Source organism: Bos indicus x Bos taurus, chromosome 3, assembly GCF_003369695.1.
Source record: "Bos indicus x Bos taurus breed Angus x Brahman F1 hybrid chromosome 3, Bos_hybrid_MaternalHap_v2.0, whole genome shotgun sequence".
Classification (NCBI taxonomy): domain Eukaryota; kingdom Metazoa; phylum Chordata; class Mammalia; order Artiodactyla; family Bovidae; genus Bos; species Bos indicus x Bos taurus.
Window position 1 is genome coordinate 49,183,098 of NC_040078.1, and position 21,669 is coordinate 49,204,766.

The window sequence follows — 21,669 nt, forward strand, 5'->3', positions numbered from 1 at the left end:
GAGAATTCTGGAGTTGTGCTTTCCAATACAATAGCCACTAGTCACATGTGGCTATTTAAGGGCAAATTTATTAAGTAAAATTTAAAATTCAGTTCCTCAACTGTACTAACCACATTTCAAAAGTGCAATAGCCACATGTGGCTACAATACTGGACAATGCAGATACAGACCATTTCCATATCACAGAAAGTTCTATTGGATAGTGTTATTCTAGAGTAATGGTATCTGGAACTAGAGAGACAGCACATGTAATAGACATTGATTACTATCTTCAAGATTTACAGATGTGAACTAGTTATAAAGTCACAATAGATACAAACAAAATAATAACCCCTAGGTCTGTGAGAATCATATACAATCATACAATAATTCTCATGTTTTGCTTTGCTTTTTAATTTGGCCTGCTCTTTTGGTTAACAGACTCTTCTGCATCAGCATCACAGTCCACCTGGCTCGAGCTGTCTCGTGTCTTGGGTGAGGGGCAATCTGCAGTGGTATTGCGCTGGTCTCGTATGGTTTTCATCAGTAATATAAAAAACTGTATTTTGTTTTTATAGGTACAGATCTTCCTGTACCATCAAAACAATACCAACTCATAAATTATTTTAATTTAAAGAGACTAATGTTATATATGCAAGTTTAAATATTCATCTTACAGTGAAGATTCCAATTATCTATATCTTCTATGGCTTTCTTGAAAGGGACTTTATTTGCAAAAAGGTTTTTTGATAGCAGTATTTGAAACTTTAAAGTTCTGTCAAATAAAAATAGATTTCTGTTTCAAAGACTTATTTTTTACTTTTTATTCCAATTATACTGAGATCTCACTGACATGCAGTACAGTTTAAGGTATACAGCACAGTGATTTGACTCCCATTCACCATGAAATGATTATCATAGTAAGTTCAGTGAACATCTCATACAGATGTCAGATTAAAGAAACAGAAAAAAAAAGTGTGTGTGTGATGAGAACTCTTAGGGTTTCCGCTCTTAACAACTTTCACATATAACATCCAGTATTATTTCTATATTTATCATGTTGTATATTACATCCCTAGTACTGATTTATTCTGTAACTGGAGATTTACAATACCTTACTCCAAGGCAGTCCTCCTTTACAAAGGCTTACTTTTTAAAGCAATTTTGTGGATTCAGAGACTAAGTGAAGCCTTAAAATTCTTTTAAACATTCAGACAACAGTTTCTCAGTTCACGTTTTGAAGATGATTTAAGCTTTTATATAACCGTGTAAAAACTTACTTCAAAATTAAGGTCTCGAATCAAGATATCTCCATTTGGCGTTGCTAAAGGAACATGATCAAATCTATAGAGGAAATTAATAAAAAGAGAATAGTTTGACGTTAAACACTAAGTAGATGTAGCTGAAAGAGAAAGGCTACTGTGTAGTTTAACAAATGTTTATGGAGCTAAAGAACCCTTTTCTGTACATACTTTATAATGTTATCTGTATTGATGATTTCTCCAATTCCAGGTATCAAGGGAATGTCTTGTGCTCCTTCAACACATTAAATGGAAAACTAAGTATTAAAGCATCAAGCCATGTCAGCAAAAACTTATATGACTGAGTGCATTCATATTTACCCTTTTCCTGTTGTGAGACCATAGTGCGTTCATATTTGCCCTGATTTAAATCCTTTAGTACTTGCATTAATTCTGTAATCCGAGCAGTAAAGCTGGAATTAAAAAAAGAAAAAGAAACAAAGAAAGCCATAAGCAAAACTCCAAAGGCTATCGTATCTTTTATTTTTATTAATTTGAATATAACTGACATGTAACATCAAGTTCTTTTCTTTTATTTTATACAAACCTGACTTAAGTTTCTAAACTTATTATGTAGTTTCAATGAAATCACGTAAAAGAATTCTCACCAACATTAGTGACGTTATACAAGTATTAGTGATACTATACACATTTTACTATTATGGTTTAGTGGGAGAGCAGGAAGATGGGGCTAAGAAAAGAGGTCTCATAGGATCCCACCTCAACAGATACTGACTTTATTAATAGGCAAGTCAAGAAGGTTGTCTGCCACTAGGACTTTAAGGAATTTTCCAGTAAATACTAAAAAAGGACACATGCTAGTGGCATTTCAGGGTTCGTGAAGCACGAACCCTGAGTTCCTGCTGGGGTGAGCTACGCAGCCTTGGATAAAGCTGGCCTTTCTCTCTGAGGACATCATTTATTTTAAGTATGCCACATGCACACTACTTTCCTGCAAACAGGGAAGAACTGGAGAGATCCTTCTCCTTCTTCCTCTGAAGAGGGGAAAAGATGAAGTGTTCTTAACATTAGAGAGAAATCACTGTGGTGATAAGAGAGAAAGCACAACTACTGACAACAAGTTGAAAAGTATGAATGGCATGACGGCCAAGGAGAAAGCATTCTAACCAGAGAAGCAAACAGAGTTGTCCTGTGAATAACAAGCAGAAACCTCCTAAAGGAATGGAAGCATCCTCTACGCCAGGAAATGTAAAGGCATGAGGAAGTTATTAACAAGTTGGAAGAAATTCAGCATTCTCAAGAACGATTCCGCACAATAGTCACAGCTTCTTCTATCCTGTCATGAAGACCTTAACTGCTAAAGGAGTAGAGAAGAAGGAATAGAGGAAATAACGCAAATTAATCACAGGCCTGGAAAAGATCCAAAGTCATTCAACTTCTTCAGATAACCTGAAACTTAAGGCTTTTTTACATTATGTGCTGTCTTAAATATCATACCAAGCCCTTTATACTAAACTTTGAAATTCTGAAATATTTAATTCCATTTGATGGTCTAAGAATAATTTTACCAGACACCTTGACCGGTTTACAACTGGACTTAGAGCTACCACAAGGTAACTTTTCTTTTTTTTTTCCATTAAAATAAATTTCATCCTTGCTTATGCATTACCAGTACCAAAGACCTAAGGGGAAGAAATGTCTGGTAGGGGACAAAAAAGTCCAAATGAAAAAATTTTATTCACTAACTTAATTTTCTGTAAACTAAGGAAAGACTGCCGTGATTCAACATTTCCCATCTTACTGAATACCAGTATTCACAGAGCAGACAGCTTGAGAACAACTAACCTAGTTTAAGGCTCAAAACAGCTATCTTAAGGAAACATGAAAAGCACACTATCAGAAAAAAATCTTCCTAATTTTCTATCAAAACCAGCTTCCAAGAGTAGGAAATATGGGGATTCAGGTGCTCCTTATCTCAACCTCAACTGGTCACAATCATTAAGGATAACATCTTAAAAAAAAAAAAAAAAAAAAAAGATTCTCTGAGTTGCTCAGTATTACAAATCTTAACTCACCCAGCCAATCGAGTCATTTCACGGCCAGCCAAAACTATTCGACCCAGAGCCTGAGACATTCGCAAAAGCATTCTTCCACTTTGGTAGTAATCCTGAAACAGAAAGAAATATTAGTTTTCACTTGTATTTCGAAGATTACAACTAGCTGTTTAAAATTTTTGTTTTTAAGATTTCAGTTGAGTCTGACTACCATTACCACTTTACCTCCAGAAGCTCCGAGTGTGAGCTCTTAAGGTGTCGAGGGTGAGCCAAGTCTAAGAAAGGACGACTGACCACTAGGTACCCGACTACAGTGGCGAGGTCTGAAACCAAACAGTTAAGACTGAAAAACATCAACACCACCTCACTTGCCCCACAAATTCCATTCTACTATCTCTTTTAAAGCATACTTACATTTGGCAATTATGCTGTCAATGAAGCCCATAGAAAACCGAAACAAAATGAAATTATGTAGGTGCTCCACCTGACAGAAAGCAAAAATCAAAATATATATATATACTTCCAATGTATTAGGAAAAATTAATCCACCATGAGGACACAAGAAACTGTATAATTTATGCATTCAACAAATATTTACTGAGTACCTATAATTTCTGATTACATTATACATCACATTTCATTGAGCACAATGCTGATCACAGAACAGGTGCCAAACAAAGCCTTCATGAATCCATTTTTATGCAAACAGAGTGGAAAACATAAAGAATATGTGTGTGGCGTCCCTTGCATGAACTAGTACAATGATACTGTATTCATAATACTGTCGGATACATATAGGCAAAAATTGATAATCAAGACAAACAAAAAACAGAAACAGATAATTTAGGTGAAACCAGCTGTCTGGAAATAGCATTCAATGCTTTACTTTAGTTGGAAACACCTGGTCTTTCGCTAAGACTTGTACTACATTCAATTTGAGCCAAGTGCTAATGTAACACCTCATAACTTGAGTCTGTAGTTTTAATCTCAGCATGCATTACCCCAAAATTGCAAATCTAAAAATGTATTTTATTCTGCATTTTTAATGTTCTTGACTTTTTCATCTATCAGATTACTCAGGCCCTGCATGATCTGCCACTGGGCTCTATCTTCAACCTTATCTGCTTCTACTTTGCTCTTTCTCACTGAGCTCCAGAAATACTGGTTCCTCAAACATGCTTCTGCCTCAGGCCTTTGCTCGCCTTGTTTCCTCTGTCAGGATTACTGATTTCCAGATATAAATGCCACCTTCAAGAGAGACTTTCTTGTCATCCTAAATTGCTTGGCAACAGCCCCCATCACACTCTACCACTTTATCCCATTTTATTTCTGGTCACAGAATTCACTATGACCTGAAAGCATATAAAATATGTTTACTTGTTTATATCCCCCCCACTAAAATGTGGGTTTCCTGAGTACAAGGTAGCTTGCTCTTAATATCTTCTGCAAAAGAGCAATGGCTGGAACATTTATTCAGTGAATGCCAGATGTTATATATTGAGCTCAGTGATGAAGACGCAACAGTGAATAAAAAGACAAGGTTCCTGAGCTCATGGAATTTACATTCTAATGAAGAAGACAACCAGTAAAAAAACAAGATAATTAGAAATTGTAATGAATGCTTTTAAGAAAAACAGATCATTAAAATGGGAAGTAACTGGTGAAGGTCACTTTAGATGGATTAATCAAAGAAGACATGGCCTCAAAAGGTGTTAACTTTGGGGCTGAACTCTAATGCAAAAGCATGGGCAAGCCACGTGAAGAGTGAACTAGTTAACAGCAGTCCCTTAGACAATTACCGTAAATGCATTTTATCAGTGAATGCTATCAAATTTCAGTCATGTTAAACATAAACAGACAAAAACTCAATTTCTTTAACCTTAATTTAAATAATTTAAAATAACAACTTCTTTAACCTTTAAAAATCACCTCAAATATGTATTTGATTTCAAAACTTTCCACTAAAATGTAAGCTCCTTAAAGGCAGGATTTGGTCCATTACACACCACTGTCACCTGGACACGCAAGACCCCTTTAGATGGTGCTCGGTATCTTCTGAATGAATAATCAACAAAATTAACTAAATTCAAATCTTCCCCGTGGCAAGTAGATAAAAACCGAAGCATAGTTTGCATACTGTTTACATAAGAAACAATGTTTATATTCTAAGTAAAAGGCCAGCAAACTATGATCCACAGTTCATATCCAGCCTGCCACTTACTTCAGTAAATAAGTTTTATTAGAACATACCACATCCATTCATTTACATATGGCTACTTTGAAGGAGAGAGTTGAATAGTTGCAAGAGAGACCATAGGGCCTGAAAAGCCTAAACCATACATGGTACTTATCGTGCCCACTACAGAAAATGTTTGCTGAACTGTGCTCACAGTATTCCCAGAAATACTACAGAACAAATCCTTTCTGTAATTATCACTTGGTTTATCATTAAATAAGACTCCTAAGTAACCACTTCAAAAATACATGATAATTATTTTAATAAATCTACCCATTTTTATAACTGGGCAACTTAACGTATTGGTTTGATAGTTTTTAGGAAAACACAGCATAAAAATTCTTTATAGCTATTTAAAAATAAATCTTTTAAAGATTAAAGGTATATATGTATCCTGGCACAGGTCAAGATTTTTTTTTCCATACATACATGAGCCTCCAACATGTTTATCTTACCAGTTTTTGGAAGACTGAGTGGATTGTCTGCTTTTCTCTTTTATTTCCATTGTAAAAGGCAACTTCTTCACTATTAAGGAAAATAATTTAGCAATTAGTTTTAATGCTACTTAAGCCTAGAAAATAACTTAAAATACCATATTTATTGACTAAGTATTTGTATATAAACGAACACTCTGTGACTAACAGTTTATTGGGTACTTCTCAAGCCATGATCTATACATAGCTCAACTGATCAGAGCACAGTTAAACCTGTACTGATACACCTGACTGCATCACAGGCTGCACTTTGGACACGAGTTGCATATCCCACATGTAGCCTGGCTGGAAAAGATGTGCTGAGCTAGTTCTCAGAAAAGTGAATAAAGAAACAAGAAGGAAGATACCATGACATATAGGAAGGCAGGACTGGGACAGCCATCTCAGATTACAAACTGAGCCAGAAGTTAAAGGAGACAACAAGAGTTAGGAAAAAAACAGGTAGTGATGCATGACATATAGCCTTTAAAGGACAGAAAAACAAATTAATTCCTCCCTGCCTGACAGTTGCCAGCTCCCAGGAGGCCTAGCTGCACAGTTGTCCTTATTCTTGGAACCCCACCATATCCTCACAACAATTCCTCTTTCCCTGAGCTGATCTGAACAGGTACACAGGGGCCACAACAATCTTAACTAGGAAAAAAAGGGCATTTTATGAGTGAAGAAAGGTTTAGTGTAGTTAATGTGCAGAAGTCATGCAGCTGACAAGTTAAACAGCTGAGATTATAACTTGTATCTGACCCTAACATCTAGTTTTCTACTCTACCCAGATTGATGCAAACTGTCTCAGCAAAGTATCTCTTACAGCAGAGGAAAGGAAAGATTTACATGCGAGTCTAGAAGGCAAAGTTAAAACACAATATTTCTTAAAAGTCTCTTCCCCCGCCTCAAAAATTTATGTGAACATTATATTCTAGTCTAAAATGTACCTGTATTTTTTTTGCATCATAAAAACAAGGTAGCCCTTACCTCAATACCTTTAAGTAAATTAACTTTCCATATAGTTGCATCATGTTTGACTAGCCTTTCCCAGTTTCCTTTACACAATAATAGCCCCAAGGAGAAGGCAATGGCATCCCACTGCAGTTCTCTTGCCTGGAAAATCCCATGGATGGAGGAGCCTGGGTAGGCTGCAGTCCATGGGGTCGCTAAGAGTCAGACATGACTGAGCGACTTCACTTTCACTTTTCACTTTCATGCATTGGAGAAGGAAATGGCAACCCACTCCAGTGTTCTTGCCTGGAGAATCCCAGGGACGGGGAAGCCTGGTGGGCTGCCGTCTATGGGGTTGCACAGAGTCGGACACGACTGACACGACTTAGCAGCAGCAGCAGAGAGCCCCAGGGTATCAGAATCCTAGTTTAACACAATTCTGTACCTAAAATTTCTTAATTCCTTCTACCTCCTCCACACATTTAAGTCCATTGAGAAAGACAAGGTGAGAACCCTACTTCTCCTGAACATTTTATCCTAAACTTAAAACCTGAAAGCTCAGAACTTCCACAATACTAACAACTGCCTATTCAGCATCTTTTCTCTTCCATATCCTTCCTCCTAAGAGAACCCCAATTTTCTTAAAGTTTTGTATCCTTTTCTAGGCACCCAAGTGGTTGAGGAACAGCCTCAAGCCCCAATCCAAAGGGGAAAGAGTTCCAACTGATCTAAGCCAGTGACTTCGCTGTAACTGCTTTAGTGATAATTCTGGCCAATGAGATGTGAAAAGAAAGTTGTTGTGGGGGCTTCCCACTCTCTTAAAGAGACAGCAAAAGTGGCTGCTTTTGTTTCTGGACTTTTTGCAGGAGACGAGGGCTGGTGGATCTAGATCTAGAACTGCTTTTGCCATCCTATGATCAGAAAAATAATTAGCCAGAGGAAAAGGGGAACATATAGAGGAGGACAGAGTCAGGAGAAGAGTCAGACACCCTGAGCATGCTGTGCCTGGAGCTGGTCCATCTTAAGAGTTTTTACGTGAAGTAGTAAATGTCCTTATTGTTGGAGCCACCCGAGTCAGGGTTTTCCGTTTCTTGCATTGGAAAACATCCTAGCTAATAGCTCTTTCATTCACTTGGCAAATCACCTCTGTACAAAACCTTTTATTCTTCTGCCTCCCTACAACACAAAAAGCCTATTTAAAACCAGTAAGTACTGTTTTATCAATCCAAGGAAATAAAGGAAGAAGGAACTTTTAAAAGACCATTTCCTAAATAATTCTGTAATGCCAACAGGGTAGTAAATAAATATGACTCAAAATGACTTAAGGTTGACAGATCATCAATACATGAGAAAATTTATTGAGTACCTGCTACACATTAAAAACAGTGCTGGAAGTTTTATATATATCATATTAGTCCTCATGACAACCCTGAATTAGCTACCTAGTATAAATAAGAAAAATGAAACTATAAATAACTTTCCAAAAGTCATATATTATATAATTGATAGGTGGAGAAGGTAGATTTGGAAACTAGGCAGGCTGGCTCTAAAGCCCAATACTTCTCCCTACTTTGGATTTTTAAACTATCTGGAAAATAGACAGAGACACATGCAAGGAGACTGCATTAACTTTGAGTGCTCCAAATATAGACTCAAACAAAAAATACTTGTGGATAAACTGAGATAAAATTTTCTCTGAAGAAGTAAGTAAATTTGAATTAAAATTTCTGACTTTGCTTTATGTGAAATTAACAGAAAATTAGCCAACAGAAGACACGAAGAGGTCAATCAGGGATACTAAATAGTTAATAAGAAAAAGGGTTAGAAATGTAGTTATTAAGATTACTTAATAAAACCAATATCCTTCATAATGTATATTTTCAAAAAAAGTAAATACACAGAGACATAATTTCAGTAACAGCGTTACTAGATTTTTTGGAGTTGGCTTATATGACTTCAATATCCACACAAAGGAATTTTTAGTACAGTTAAATACATTTAATACATTTGTCCTTACCTGTTTGTGATGAGCCGAGAATTAACGTATCTATACTCTCCTTCAAGTTTTTGCTCAGTTATTGTCATCTTACCAATGGGTCGTCTAATTCGAGTTAGGAATAGCCCAGAAACAAGCAAGTAGGCCATCATGCTTGCTGGGCCCTGATATTATTAGGAGAGAAAGATATACAAAGATCAAGGATATCATAAATTCACTGAATGCAACATGCACAATTTATAATTAACTCCAGTTACCTTGAAAGAAATCACTCTTTTGACTTTTTCCCTTGTTTCTTTTCTAAGAAGATACCCACTGGGCCTCTTTGTTTTCACTACTCATTTACTTCTCCTCCCACCATACATCTCTCCCCCAGCTCTCCCAAATTTGCTCACTTAAAAACTCCTAATTGCAGTCCTCACTCTTTCTACAGCATCTAAAAACTCTTCTGACGGAGCTCTTCTTGATATTCTTGATTCCACAATAATGTGCAGAACTCTCTTTCACCTTCTCACTAGTTAGTATTGCCTGAGGTTTCCTTTTCTTGCTCCCTTTGCCTCCCAAATTTATATCTCTAATCCCATCAGTCCTAGATACTGTTTCCAAATATTTACTGTACATCTTTTGTTTACTTCTCTGTAACCTCAAGCTCAGTTCCCGCAAATGAGCTCAATTTGCCTTTCCCTTCTCCGGCGTCTTGCTTCTAGCTGCCATAATGTGGTAAAGTATCTCCATATGCATTGACCCTTCCAAGAGAGAAGCTTCAAGCTTGCCTTTTCAAACTCTTCATTCCCATATATATCCTTATGTTCTGCCATACTGAAATAATTGTTTCCTGAACATGCTACTCAGTGAAGTTGTTCTTCTGTCTAGCAAGCCTGACATATCTAAAAAAGTCTGACTTATCCTCAAAGCAGCTCCAGTATCACCTCCAATTCTTCTGGACACTAAAGACATTATTCACTTCCACTACTGGGCTTATCACTCTCCATTACAACTGTTTGACTATCTATTCTTTCACCAGATCATAACTCCTCTTCAGTAGGAACTGTGTCTTACTCATCTTTTTATTCAGACAGTGTATATGGAATATAGCATATATTAAATTGGAATATGGTGTGTATTATTTTTAAATTCAATGTGACTGATTCAATGCTTTTCAATAATTACTAGAGGTACGGATAAAAGAGATAACTAAAGCATAGTCTCTACCTCTAAGAAATACAAAATCAGAAAATAAGAATATATGGAGACATTTTTAAATATAAATATAATACTTAAGTGTTATAAACATGTAATAAGTACCATAAAAAGTTATACCAATAAGAGGCATTAAGACTATTTACTTATTTATAGTAAAAACAAGTTATAAAAATGATTTAACCCAACTTATGAGGTATCAAAAGGTTAGGAAGACAGACAAGAACATTAAAATAAAAAACTATTTTCCCCAATGTTTTGAAATGGAACAAAAGTCACTATATAAATTATTTATTAATAACCACAAAAATATATACATAAATATGTATATATATATATACATAAAACAACCAAATTATTATATGATTGTTATAAATATATAACAATAATCTTACATATTAAATGACTAAAGTTAGACTTCAATAAGAATACTCAGAACATTTAAAGATCTTATCAACACAAATGTCAAAGAGACCTAATAAGATGACCTCATGGGACAGTCAACAATTTATATTATTATAAAATACTATTAAAACTGTTATAGTCATTCTAAATGTAATTAAACATTCATATTTCATATTAAAATAGCTGTCTCCAAATCTCTTTTTAGGCACTGAAATAAAAAAGAAAGTGAAAGTCGCTCAGTCGTGTCTGACTCTTTGCGACCCCATTGACTATACATACAGTCCATGCAATTCTTCAGGCCAGAATACTGGAGAGGGCAGCCTTTCCCTTCTCCAGGGGAGCTTCCCAACCCAGCAGTCGAACCCAGGTCTCCCACATTGCAGGCGGATTCTTTATCAGCTGAGCCACCAGGTAAGCCCAGGAATACTGGAGTGGGTAGCCTATCCTTTCTCCAGGGGATCTTCCCAACCCAGGAATCAAACCGGGGTCTACTGCATTACAGATGGATTCTTTACCAGCTGAGCTACCAGTGAAGCCCCTTTTAGGCATTACCTTGCAACAATAAATACAGGTGTGTTCAATGTTTAAGCATTTCTGGTTATTAAAACCACAAAAATTTTCCAAGTGTCTGGCTTAAGAAACACTGAAAAGCTGAATCAGAAAACTTTAAAAATCTCTAGTAGAGTATTATTTTATAACCAGACTTTATTAGCTACACTTGTAAAATCACACTCTTTGAGATACATAAAAATTCCAACAAACCATCCAGCTATTCACAGCACAGTATTAAAGCAATTTAAAAGACAGAAAAAGTAAACTCACCTGAGCTCCTATTGCACTGGTTAACCTGAAGATATACAAAACTATGTCTAAAAATGGCTGTAAAATAAACATCAGAAGGCACAGAATTAAAAAGAACAAAACTGCCTACACTGATAGCTAATAAGCATGTTAAATACACAATGCTAGTCAACATTTAACACATAATTGTCAACACATAGAGTTCTCACTCTGTACAAGGTACTGTACAGTACGTAGCTCGATGAATACATAAAAGACACAATTCTTATTCTCAAGAAGCTCAAAATGGAGACAGCCTGACCAATGTCTACTGACCATCAATTAGGGAAAATATTTACCACTTTCCATCAACTAAGATAGCTCTACTGTGACAACTAACCATTACTTACTTAGCAATTTCTTAATGTACTATAAAGATGCAAGAAAATGATCTGAGTTATAACCCCAAATCTACTACCTGTTTTTCTGGTTTCTATATATCTTCATCTGAAAAATGAGAGACTCTTTCTGCTCTTGATGTTAGACTTTACCACAACATCTATATGTTGAAATACGTTGAGTAAGTTTATAAATCTTAATTTTATGATCTAAAACTCAAGCTCCTAAAACTAAAATAACATTAATTTACTGCTCTTCACATAGAGACAATTTAATTGACATACCAAAAGTTGTACATGTTTTGAAGTGTTTTTCAAGAAACCCAAATCGTGTTCATTTAAGTCCATAGCCACCTTTTCTAATATCTATATCATTACTAGGATAGGTGGGTTGGCTCATAATTGGCTTGTACTAAGATGAACCTTTTCTTTCCTGTCTTATGAACTATCAAGAAGTTAGGCATACTTACCTATACATATAAAGTTCAAGTGCACTTAAATTACTGACAAAAATAATGATTCAGTTTAAGTCAGAGTTCAAACAATTACATATTTTATAAAGTAAATATACTATAGTATATAGCACCACTACAATTAGTTAATATGCTAACATTTTTCTTTATTGCAGATGTGATAAGTCCTGAGCTATGGACTAACTCAAGTGCCAAGATGTAATAAAGAATACACAACAAGGTCTACAAAATTACCAGAATAATATATACAGCATCTCTCCTTCCCGACCCCAACCACCACACACACATGGAGAACAAACTTTAAAATGTGGTAAAAGGCAGAGGAAAAAGGCAGCTGGATTACCGAGCAATTTGTTGCTACCTCAGTTTCTAGAGTTTGGATCAGTAAAGACTTAAAGAAAGAGCTAAATAAAGGACAAAGTTTGGCATGAAGTGAAAAAGGCATCTTAGTAGTAGGCCTATCAAGAGGGGTAAAGTTCTTGTGAATACACATTACTTTTCTAACACCTGCCTGTACTTCTTCGTCCACAAGGCTGAAGAGGAAGTATTCCTAGTCTTCCATTGTGACCCAGCGCCTTGTATACAGTTTTCTGTCTCAAGACTGGATACGTGGATTAACTGTGGCCCAAGGCAAGATACTATAAGTGGTCCTCTTTGAGACAAGTTCCGACCACAGATCAAGAGCAGTCATGTGGATCAGATGGGAAATGGGGCATCTGAGAGGAAGAGGGGGAGGCGGTAATGCTAAGCAGAAATCTTCAAGATGACCACTGCATTTCCCAGCTAATGCAGGAAGTAAAGGCAAAGAAAATGGCTTCACGAGAAAATCACAGCAAAAACTGTAAGGATGGTGAGATAAGAAGAATAAGTAAGAGCTGATATAACCATCATGAAGAACACTGGTTAAGGTCAGAGTCAAAAGCTCTGGCAATATTCTGGAAAGGGGGAAAAACAGTAATTAGAAAAATTGAAATATACTAATATCTTGTGAAAATTTTTTGACTATTAATTAAATGAGCTATTAGAATTAGAAATACTGAAGTGGAGAAATGGGTAGGAAGACATCCACTGTGTATATGTACCACTGCTTTCTTATCCATTCATCTGCTGATGGGCATCTAGGTTGCTTCCATGTCCTGGCTATTATAAACAGTGCTGCGATGAACACTGGGGTACACGTGTCTCTTTCCCTTCTGGTTTCCTCAGTGTGTATGCCCAGCAGTGGGATTGCTGGATCATAAGGCAGTTCTATTTCCAGTTTTTTAAGGAATCTCCACACTGTTCTCCATAGTGGCTGTACTAGTTTGCATTCCCACCAACAGTGCAAGAGAGTTCCCTTCTCTCCACACCCTCTCCAGCATTTATTGCTTGTAGACATGGATTGCAGCCATTCTGACTGGCGTGAAATGGTACCTCATAGTGGTTTTGATTTGCATTTCTCTGATAATGAGTGATGTTGAGCATCTTTTCATGTGTTTGTTAGTCCTCTGTATGTCTTCTTTGGAGAAATGTCTATTTAGTTCTTTGGCCCATTTTTTGATTGGGTCATTTATTTTTCTGGAGTTGAGCTGTAGGAGTTGCTTGTATATTTTTGAGATTAGTTGTTTGTCAGTTGCTTCATTTGCTATTATTTTCTCCCATTCTGAAGGCTGCCTTTTCACCTTGCTAATAGTTTCCTTTGTTGGGCAGAAGCTTTTAAGTTTAATTTTTTTAATAAAAGCATTAAATACTTATAGGCTGCTGTCATGTTCATCATATACATTTGCTTAGATTCAAAATTTAGCAAATTAACAACAAAAACAGACACACTTACCTTACTAAGATTTGAATACAGATCAACTACACTGTTACAAAACTTTTCCACATCTTGTGTAAGTAGCTGGTCTGGATTAGCTATTCTGTTGTCCAGATTTCCCATTTTATAATATGTGAAAGCTCTAAAATAACAAGAAGATGATTTTAAAACAAATGATTCTAAAAAACAACAACAAAAAAATCATGTTATACTATGTAGTACAAATTTGTAGAAACAGAAAACTTTGGAGCTAGAAGAGGACCTAAAGATTGCCCTAATTTATTTTAGAGATGAAGATCCCAGTCTAGAGAAGGATGATTTGCCAGTTAATGGAAGAGTCAGGATTAGATTCCAAATAGTTGAGATCTTTCCATATATGCTTCTGGTTCAAGAGCAATTCACTTGAAAAACATATCTCATAAAAGAGAAAGACTTCTATATCTCATTATCATAAGTATTATTTTTATTTTTAATATAAAATTAGGTTATCACTTACTGGAGATATTCCTCATAGAGGTACTTGGTTAATCTTACTCGGAAGCACAGTTTGAGCTCATTTAACCCAAACTTCAAGAAGTTATTAACCAGAGAAATCTAAAACAAACAAACACACATTATTAGTTTTGCTTCATTTCTGCTTACGAAATCATAATTTATTTTCCTATCATTGGCTTTGTCCCCAAATCCTATAATTTTTTAATAACTGATAGTTTGAATTGATATAATTCAGTTTTTACTTAACAGTCCCAAACACACAAAGAGAATATGCTACATCAAATGCAATTAGCTATTACCCTTTACTTGAAAATTAATTTTAAAATATATTAGTATTAATTATGAAAAGAATCTTGCAACTATTTGCGGTGGGGAAGGTGTGTATAAACAAACAAAAGGCCAAATTTGTCACCTGTTTATTCAATGTAAAGAACTTGCTTCAGGAGTACTGACATTTATGCTTAGTATATCTTTTCTTTGCTACTACCAGCACTACAATCCTAGCTAATGGGATTCTATACACACCACATTTGCATCTGTTAAAAAAAATACCACAAGTTTTACACCAATTAACGCCATTTTCTAGATTATTTCTGGAGTCACCTTTACTCTTTTCCACCACTATATTAAAATTAATTTTTCCATAGTTCTAAAGTCACATTTACATAAAAATTTTGTCAAGAAAACACTGGTCTGCTGAATCTTAATCTTTGATTGACACCAATGCTGCTTAATTTTCTCTTTTAGAAGGATTTCCATGTATGACTATCCTCAAGCTTTATTAAATCTGACATATTTTCTAATAATTAGATTTTACAATCAAGTAAATTTTACAATCAAGTTCCTCCCTATTACTCTCACACAAAAAATACTAAAATTCTTATTGTGCCAATAAAATACTCAAGCTAAGAACATTACTTATGATTTGGACCACTTATCTTTATTTTTAGTAAATCCACGCAATAAATTCCAATTCAACTTAAATCACGTTAGTGGTTCAAGTAACAGTGTATAGCCCACATCAGTGACTCTCAACCAGGATTTCTGCCCTCAGCTCACTGCCTCCACAACCTCACCTTAGCCCTCACAGGACATCTGGCAATGTTTGGAGACACTGAAGACATTTTTTGTTGTCACAGCTTGGGGAGGGATACTATTTCCATCCTGTTTACTATGTTACTATGAGAAACTCTGGCCTAACGGTCAGAAAACATCATCTCCAGTTGTACATACCCACATATGATGCAAAGAAATTGATCCAAGCATAATTCCTTTAAGTTTTTCCATCTAGTATAAAGGTTTGCATTGATACATTTCCTATAAATTACAAAACTAAACTTGAAAAAATTTAGCATATAAATCTTTAAAGAACTTAATAAGTAAAAATCCTTAAAAGATTTTAGTAAGATGCAATTTTTTTCTATGTAAAAATTTTTAAAGAAATAACACTTACGAGAGGCATAGCAGCGATGAAGTTGAATAAGTATTTCTTGAAATCTTTTCTGCTACGACCAATGATACCACTGCAAACCACCACATGCAATGCATTAGTTGCAAAAGAAGCAATATTTGTCACACACAAAAAAACTCTGTAAATCTCTAAAATTATTTTTGGAAAAGTTTATTGAATCAAATGAATCAATAAAAAAAAAAGATGCTAAAGTCATTTTCTAACAAAAGCTTGAACTTTTGAAATTTTACCATTTTAAACAGCTTGCCTGGAAATCACTCTATAAATGGCAAAATTAAATAAGAATGACAGCTAGTTCTTTCCCTCATAAAAATGATAATTAAATAGCAGGCTTAATTAAGCAGTCACAAAAGGGGTTTTATATGGTGAAACAATTAACTTTACAGACCCAGGAGTGGATTACTGTGGATAAAACAAACTAGTATTTGTTTGTTTTAAATATTTTAACATACTGATTGTCATTTGTATGAACTAATGGCAGAGAGACAGACTAATGAGAGATCAGTAAACCCTTCTTAGCTTTGCAGGCCGTAAGATCTCTGCTGCAACTACTCAATTCTGCTATTGGAGAGCAAAAACAACTAAGAAAGCAATAGTTGTAAGAAAATTTTATCAAAACAGATGATAGTGGGATTTCAATGAAACAAGATCTTCTATCTATTTTTAATTTATTTAAAATATTTACTGTTTTTAAAATATCCACTAAGAATTTATTTAAAGGATTCTGCTACTTTTAACCTAGAAAGCCATGATGTCATTATAAGTAAAGGATCTTTGACTACCAAATGCGCTAGTGCAAAAATAGAATTTGATCATGTACTCTTTTTCCAAATAATACTAATATTCCCCAAAGCAAATTAAATATATTTTTAAAAACAATTGTGCTAAATGATTCAAACCTAGCTCCACACACACACACACACACACACAAATGACTGGGATACACACTGACAGAGAAATAATTTGCTTTTTATGAGGGAGTAGGTGAATAATGCCAAGTAACATCAACTGATCTTTTAGGGCAAAAGAAGTCCACAGTCAAAGAAATTTGGGAAAACCTGAGTTAAAGCTAACAAATTTCTTTACCAAAGAGCCTCTCAAAGCTCTCAAGTATATTATACATTGTAAAACTCTCTGAGATAGTTTTGTAGCACTGTAGCATTTCCTTCGCCATAGCTAAGATTCCCAAGAACATATTTTGGGAAATGTTACTCTAGACCAATAGAAAAATTAATGATCCAATCTTGACATAGCTGCTAAAAATTTAAAAAGAAAAAAATTTTAAGCTGAACTAGAAAGAAGTTACAATAGAACCACACAAAAATGTTGTCTACAGCAGTAAGAATATTAGAGATGAGAAGCAATTAAGACAGTACAAAAGTTTAGAGGTTTAAATTAAAACTGAACCAAATTTCACATAAAATCAAAGTGCTTTAGTGCTGCCCAAGCTGTGAAACACACAAGATTATCAAACACTGGTAAAGCACATGCCATCATTCAGCAATGGTTTACCATTGGAGTAGCAGCTATAAATTTAAAAAATGGTTTCTTGAATAAAGCTTTATTTCTGCTTATTATTCCGCTGCAAAAGAAAAATAATCATCAATAAAGAGTAATTTTACAATAGTCCCAATCATAACTACTTCTAAAACATATAGGAATTAAGATAGTTTGGTAATTTTAAAATGTTACTTACAGCCAAGTGGGTGTAAATAAAATATACATTTATGATTGCATATGGCAGTATAGAGGAACACAATTTGCCAAAATGCACCTCTTTGGCCTCAGGCTAGTTTTAGGCTGATTATTTTTAAGAAACAGAAGTGTCAGGAAGCCTTTCTTGTTTGCCTTCCCCTTAGCTACCTAAAGAATTTACAAAAAAGGGCCTGCTCCCAGGACAGAGCTCTGACCACATTTATCTGCAAAGCACATGGGCCAAATGTGCTGAGCGAATCAGATATCAGAGTCCACTCTGAGTCCACTCTGAGTCCACTCTAAGTCTGGGCCACAAGGCCCAACAAACATTTGTTTACCAAACATTTACTTTTCCGTCTTCATGTAAATTGCTTGTCTCCCCTGTAACGCCCCAAACCACTACCCCTAACACCCTCTTCTGTTTTTAGCTGAAGATGGTCTTTAAGATGAGGGCTTTGGCCATTTTGGAGAGTTACTAAGTTCTCCAGGGTCTCTCCCATGTATATATGTTATGAAAATTTTGTTTCATTTTCTCCTGTTAATCTGTCTCATGTCAATTTAATTCTTAGATCAGCCAGAAAAACCCAGGAGAGTGCAGGAAAATTTCTTCCTCTCTAGCAACAGCAACAAGATATGAAGGACTACCTTCCATATCATAGAACTGTCAATCTCTACCTATGCTATTAAAATTTGCCCCGTTCCAAAGACATCAGTTATAAAGGACACTAAAATTAAGCAATCAAGGATCATAACAAGTCTCTTCGAGACTCTATTTTAGCAGAAGTGTATATGAATCTAAACACACTTTGGCAGAGTCAAAATGGAAAAGACAAACTTACAGTGTAGCTTTAGTAGCAGGTTAAAGAAACGTGTTACTTTTTCAAATCAAATTGTTTTATATTACGAATTCACAGTATCTTAGAACTTTAAGTTTGACCAAATATCAAATATCTCATGCACAGCAGAAGCTCAAAAACATTCAGGAGAAAGTTAACAATTAACTTTTTTTAATTTTTAGAGCAGAGAAAGGTTTATTGCAAGGTCAAGCAAGGAGAATGGGTGGCTCTTGCTCAAAACCCCTGACCTCAACAATTAACTTTAAAACAACTGCTTTAGAACCCATGAGTGTTATGTTAAGAATATAACGAGAAATGGAATATTTCCTGTCATATCAGTAAACAAAGGATGTCACAGTCATCAGCAACTGAAGCCACCACAGATGGTTAAGCTGCTGAGCCCTGAGGGTACTCAGGAAGGAAAGAATACCTGCCATCTAGCAGCCATCAGACTGCAGCTGCTCCCTCAATGAGCTCTGAGGAAAGGAGGCTCAGGATGTGAAAGCAGAACACTGGCCCCAGATAGATGAGGTGCATGTTAAAGGAATGATGAATTTCTGTGAGCCCAGACTCTTGCATTTTCCCATACATAGAAAAGAGCTAAATTCCTTAACTTGGGATATTTGGTTTTCTTTAAGTAACAATAACCTCTTGATGTTCAGACTACCTGCCCTTTGCTGCAAAACTTCTATAGAACCTGGCTCCTCCCCTCGCCTCCTTGGAGCAGTTCTCTCTGGGCCACTGGAGATGCTGTCTCCCAGGTTTGAAGTCCTAAAAATTCCCACTGAATAAAACATAACTCTCAGCTTTTAGGTTAGGAGTAATTTTTTAAGTCCACAATAAGGAGATCCTTGTACTATTCTTGCAACACCTCTGCAAGTTTAAATTACAGGAAAATAATATGCTTCTTAAAACTCTTAAAATTTTTTGTTTTCTTACTTTTTCTACATCTCGTAACTAAATTTTAAAACTGAATACCTAACAAGTTGATTACTCTGGCAGAATTATAAGCTGGCTCATGCTACACAATAATTTCCTCTTATCTATCATCACCAATTAATGCACCACCTACTCTTAGTCTAGTCAAGGCTATGATTTTTCCAGTAGTCATGTATGGATGTCAGAGTTGGACTATAAAGAAAGTTGAGTGCTGAAGAATTGATGCTTCTGAACTGTGGTGTTGGAGAAGACTCTTCAGAGTCCCTTGGACTGCAAGGAGATCCAACCAGTCCATCCTAAAGGAGATCAGTCCTGGTGTTCATTGGAAGGACTGATGTTAAGGCTGAAACTCCAATACTTTGCCCACCTGATGCGAAGAGCTGACTCATTGGAAAAGACCCTGATGCTGGGAAAGATTGAGGGCAGGAGGAGAAGGGGATGACAGAGGATGAGATGGTTGGATGGCATCACCGATTCAATGGACATGAGTTTGAGTAAACTCTGGGAGTTGGTGATGGACAGGGAGGCCTGGTGTGTTGCAGTTCATGGAGTCGCAAAGAGTCGGACACGACTGAGTGACTGAACTGAACTACTCTTAGTAATGCATTTTCTCTAGAGCATTCAGTCTTTGAGAAAATTAAAATAAGCATCTATTTAATTAAAGTTGGAAATCCCTAGTTTAGAAAATTAAAAATTATTCTTTTAGGTTACAAAAACATGAAATCACAAAATCTGAATAAAAGGGAAAAACCGTTTAAAAATAATCTTCTATACTATACCATGATTGTGCAGGGTTCTTTATATGTATCATGTGACATATTCTACATACATATCTAATATAATGTTCACAGTGGATGTAACCTGTTATTTTTGCCACAGGTAATTAATAACACTATAGTTAGGAAGCCTATTTTTATTAATAGATATGGCAGTTAAATAATAAGTAAAGCCAAAGGAAAAATATATAAAATTCTATAGTTTGTAAAAGGACATATAAGTCTTCTCTATATTAATTATACAAAGGACTCAAATTACTTGTGCACAAAGCTCACAGAAAGAGAAATTAGCAATGAAACTGATCTAGCTAAAGTTGATGTGCTAGCAGCAATAAACAAATACTTCAATTATATTAATGCTTTACTTCTCAGGATTCTTTAGATTTCTTAGGATTCTTTAGAAGATTTCTCACTGGGACACACACACACAAACTGGCCAGACTCTCCCTACAAATCCCCTTCAGGGACACCAGACAATCAACAATCCCACAACTTGGCTTCTGACAAGTTAAATATGAATACATAGCCAAGAGTGACTGCTTGAGGAAAGCTCTAACATGAATGACAAAGATCAGAATAACAAAGGACAGTGAAAGTCAAAGACTTGAAAGAATGACTACCACCAAAAATGAACATTCATACAAAAAGACAATACTTGGAAATAAAACAAAAATTCACTGGATGATAAAAGAAATCTCCTAGAATATACAATAAAATGTCAGAGATGTATATAGAAGAGAAATTACAGTCAGATGATCAGTCCAGGAAGTCCAACACTCAACTAGTAAGAATTCCAGAAAAAGTAAAGAAAAAAAAATGGAGAGGAAGAACTTTTTTAAAAACACAAGAAATTACTTTGGAATGAAGAATGAGACTGAAAGGGTCACAAAGACAAGGAATGCAAAAAAAAATTCACACTAACATTCAGTGAAATGCCTAAACCCTAGCAATACAGAATCAATAATAAAGAAATAATAAAGCTTCCAAAGGGGGTAAAAGCAGATCTGCTACTAAGGGTGGGCAACCAGCACAGGAATGGGCCTAACATCCAATGTGGGAACTGGATCAGTAGTTTCTAACCTTGGCTACACAGTAGGATCACCTGGGATGCTTCAAAAAAGGAATAACTAATTGAATCAGAATCCCGAGGGGTAGGCCCAGGCATTAGTAGTTCTCAAAATTCCCCAGATGAGTCTAATTATTCTGCAGCCAGGGTTGAGAACCACAGAGCCCTATAGAAGACAATAGGGTGATGCTTTCCACATTCTGACAAAAAGTGATTTCTAATTTAGAATGCATAAATAAAGCTAAATTACCAATCAAGTGTGAGAACAGAAGACTTTATCAGACCTACAAGGTCCCAAAATTTTACTTCCCTTGTAACCTATTCTCAGAAGAAGACTGCATCTGCCAAAAAGACAAAGTAAACTGAGGAAGAGGAAAACCAAAGAT

At 35.5% G+C, this 21,669-nt stretch overlaps 1 protein-coding gene across 1 annotated transcript in view; it reads right to left on the reverse strand.

Moving 5' to 3' along the window:
• The window catches only part of ABCD3 (ATP binding cassette subfamily D member 3), an 89,146-nt gene that overhangs the window by 17,921 nt on the left and 49,556 nt on the right, over positions 1 to 21,669 (reverse strand). Inside the window, exons 5-16 of the mRNA XM_027536451.1 lie at positions 15,954 to 16,023; positions 14,502 to 14,599; positions 14,024 to 14,147; positions 11,382 to 11,438; positions 8,976 to 9,118; positions 5,987 to 6,056; positions 3,710 to 3,779; positions 3,521 to 3,618; positions 3,317 to 3,408; positions 1,602 to 1,693; positions 1,452 to 1,515; positions 1,260 to 1,323 (exon numbers count right to left, since the gene is read on the reverse strand). Of these exons, the coding sequence (XP_027392252.1) occupies positions 1,260 to 1,323; positions 1,452 to 1,515; positions 1,602 to 1,693; positions 3,317 to 3,408; positions 3,521 to 3,618; positions 3,710 to 3,779; positions 5,987 to 6,056; positions 8,976 to 9,118; positions 11,382 to 11,438; positions 14,024 to 14,147; positions 14,502 to 14,599; positions 15,954 to 16,023 (1,042 nt within the window). The remainder of the gene's footprint in view (positions 1 to 1,259; positions 1,324 to 1,451; positions 1,516 to 1,601; positions 1,694 to 3,316; positions 3,409 to 3,520; positions 3,619 to 3,709; positions 3,780 to 5,986; positions 6,057 to 8,975; positions 9,119 to 11,381; positions 11,439 to 14,023; positions 14,148 to 14,501; positions 14,600 to 15,953; positions 16,024 to 21,669) is intronic.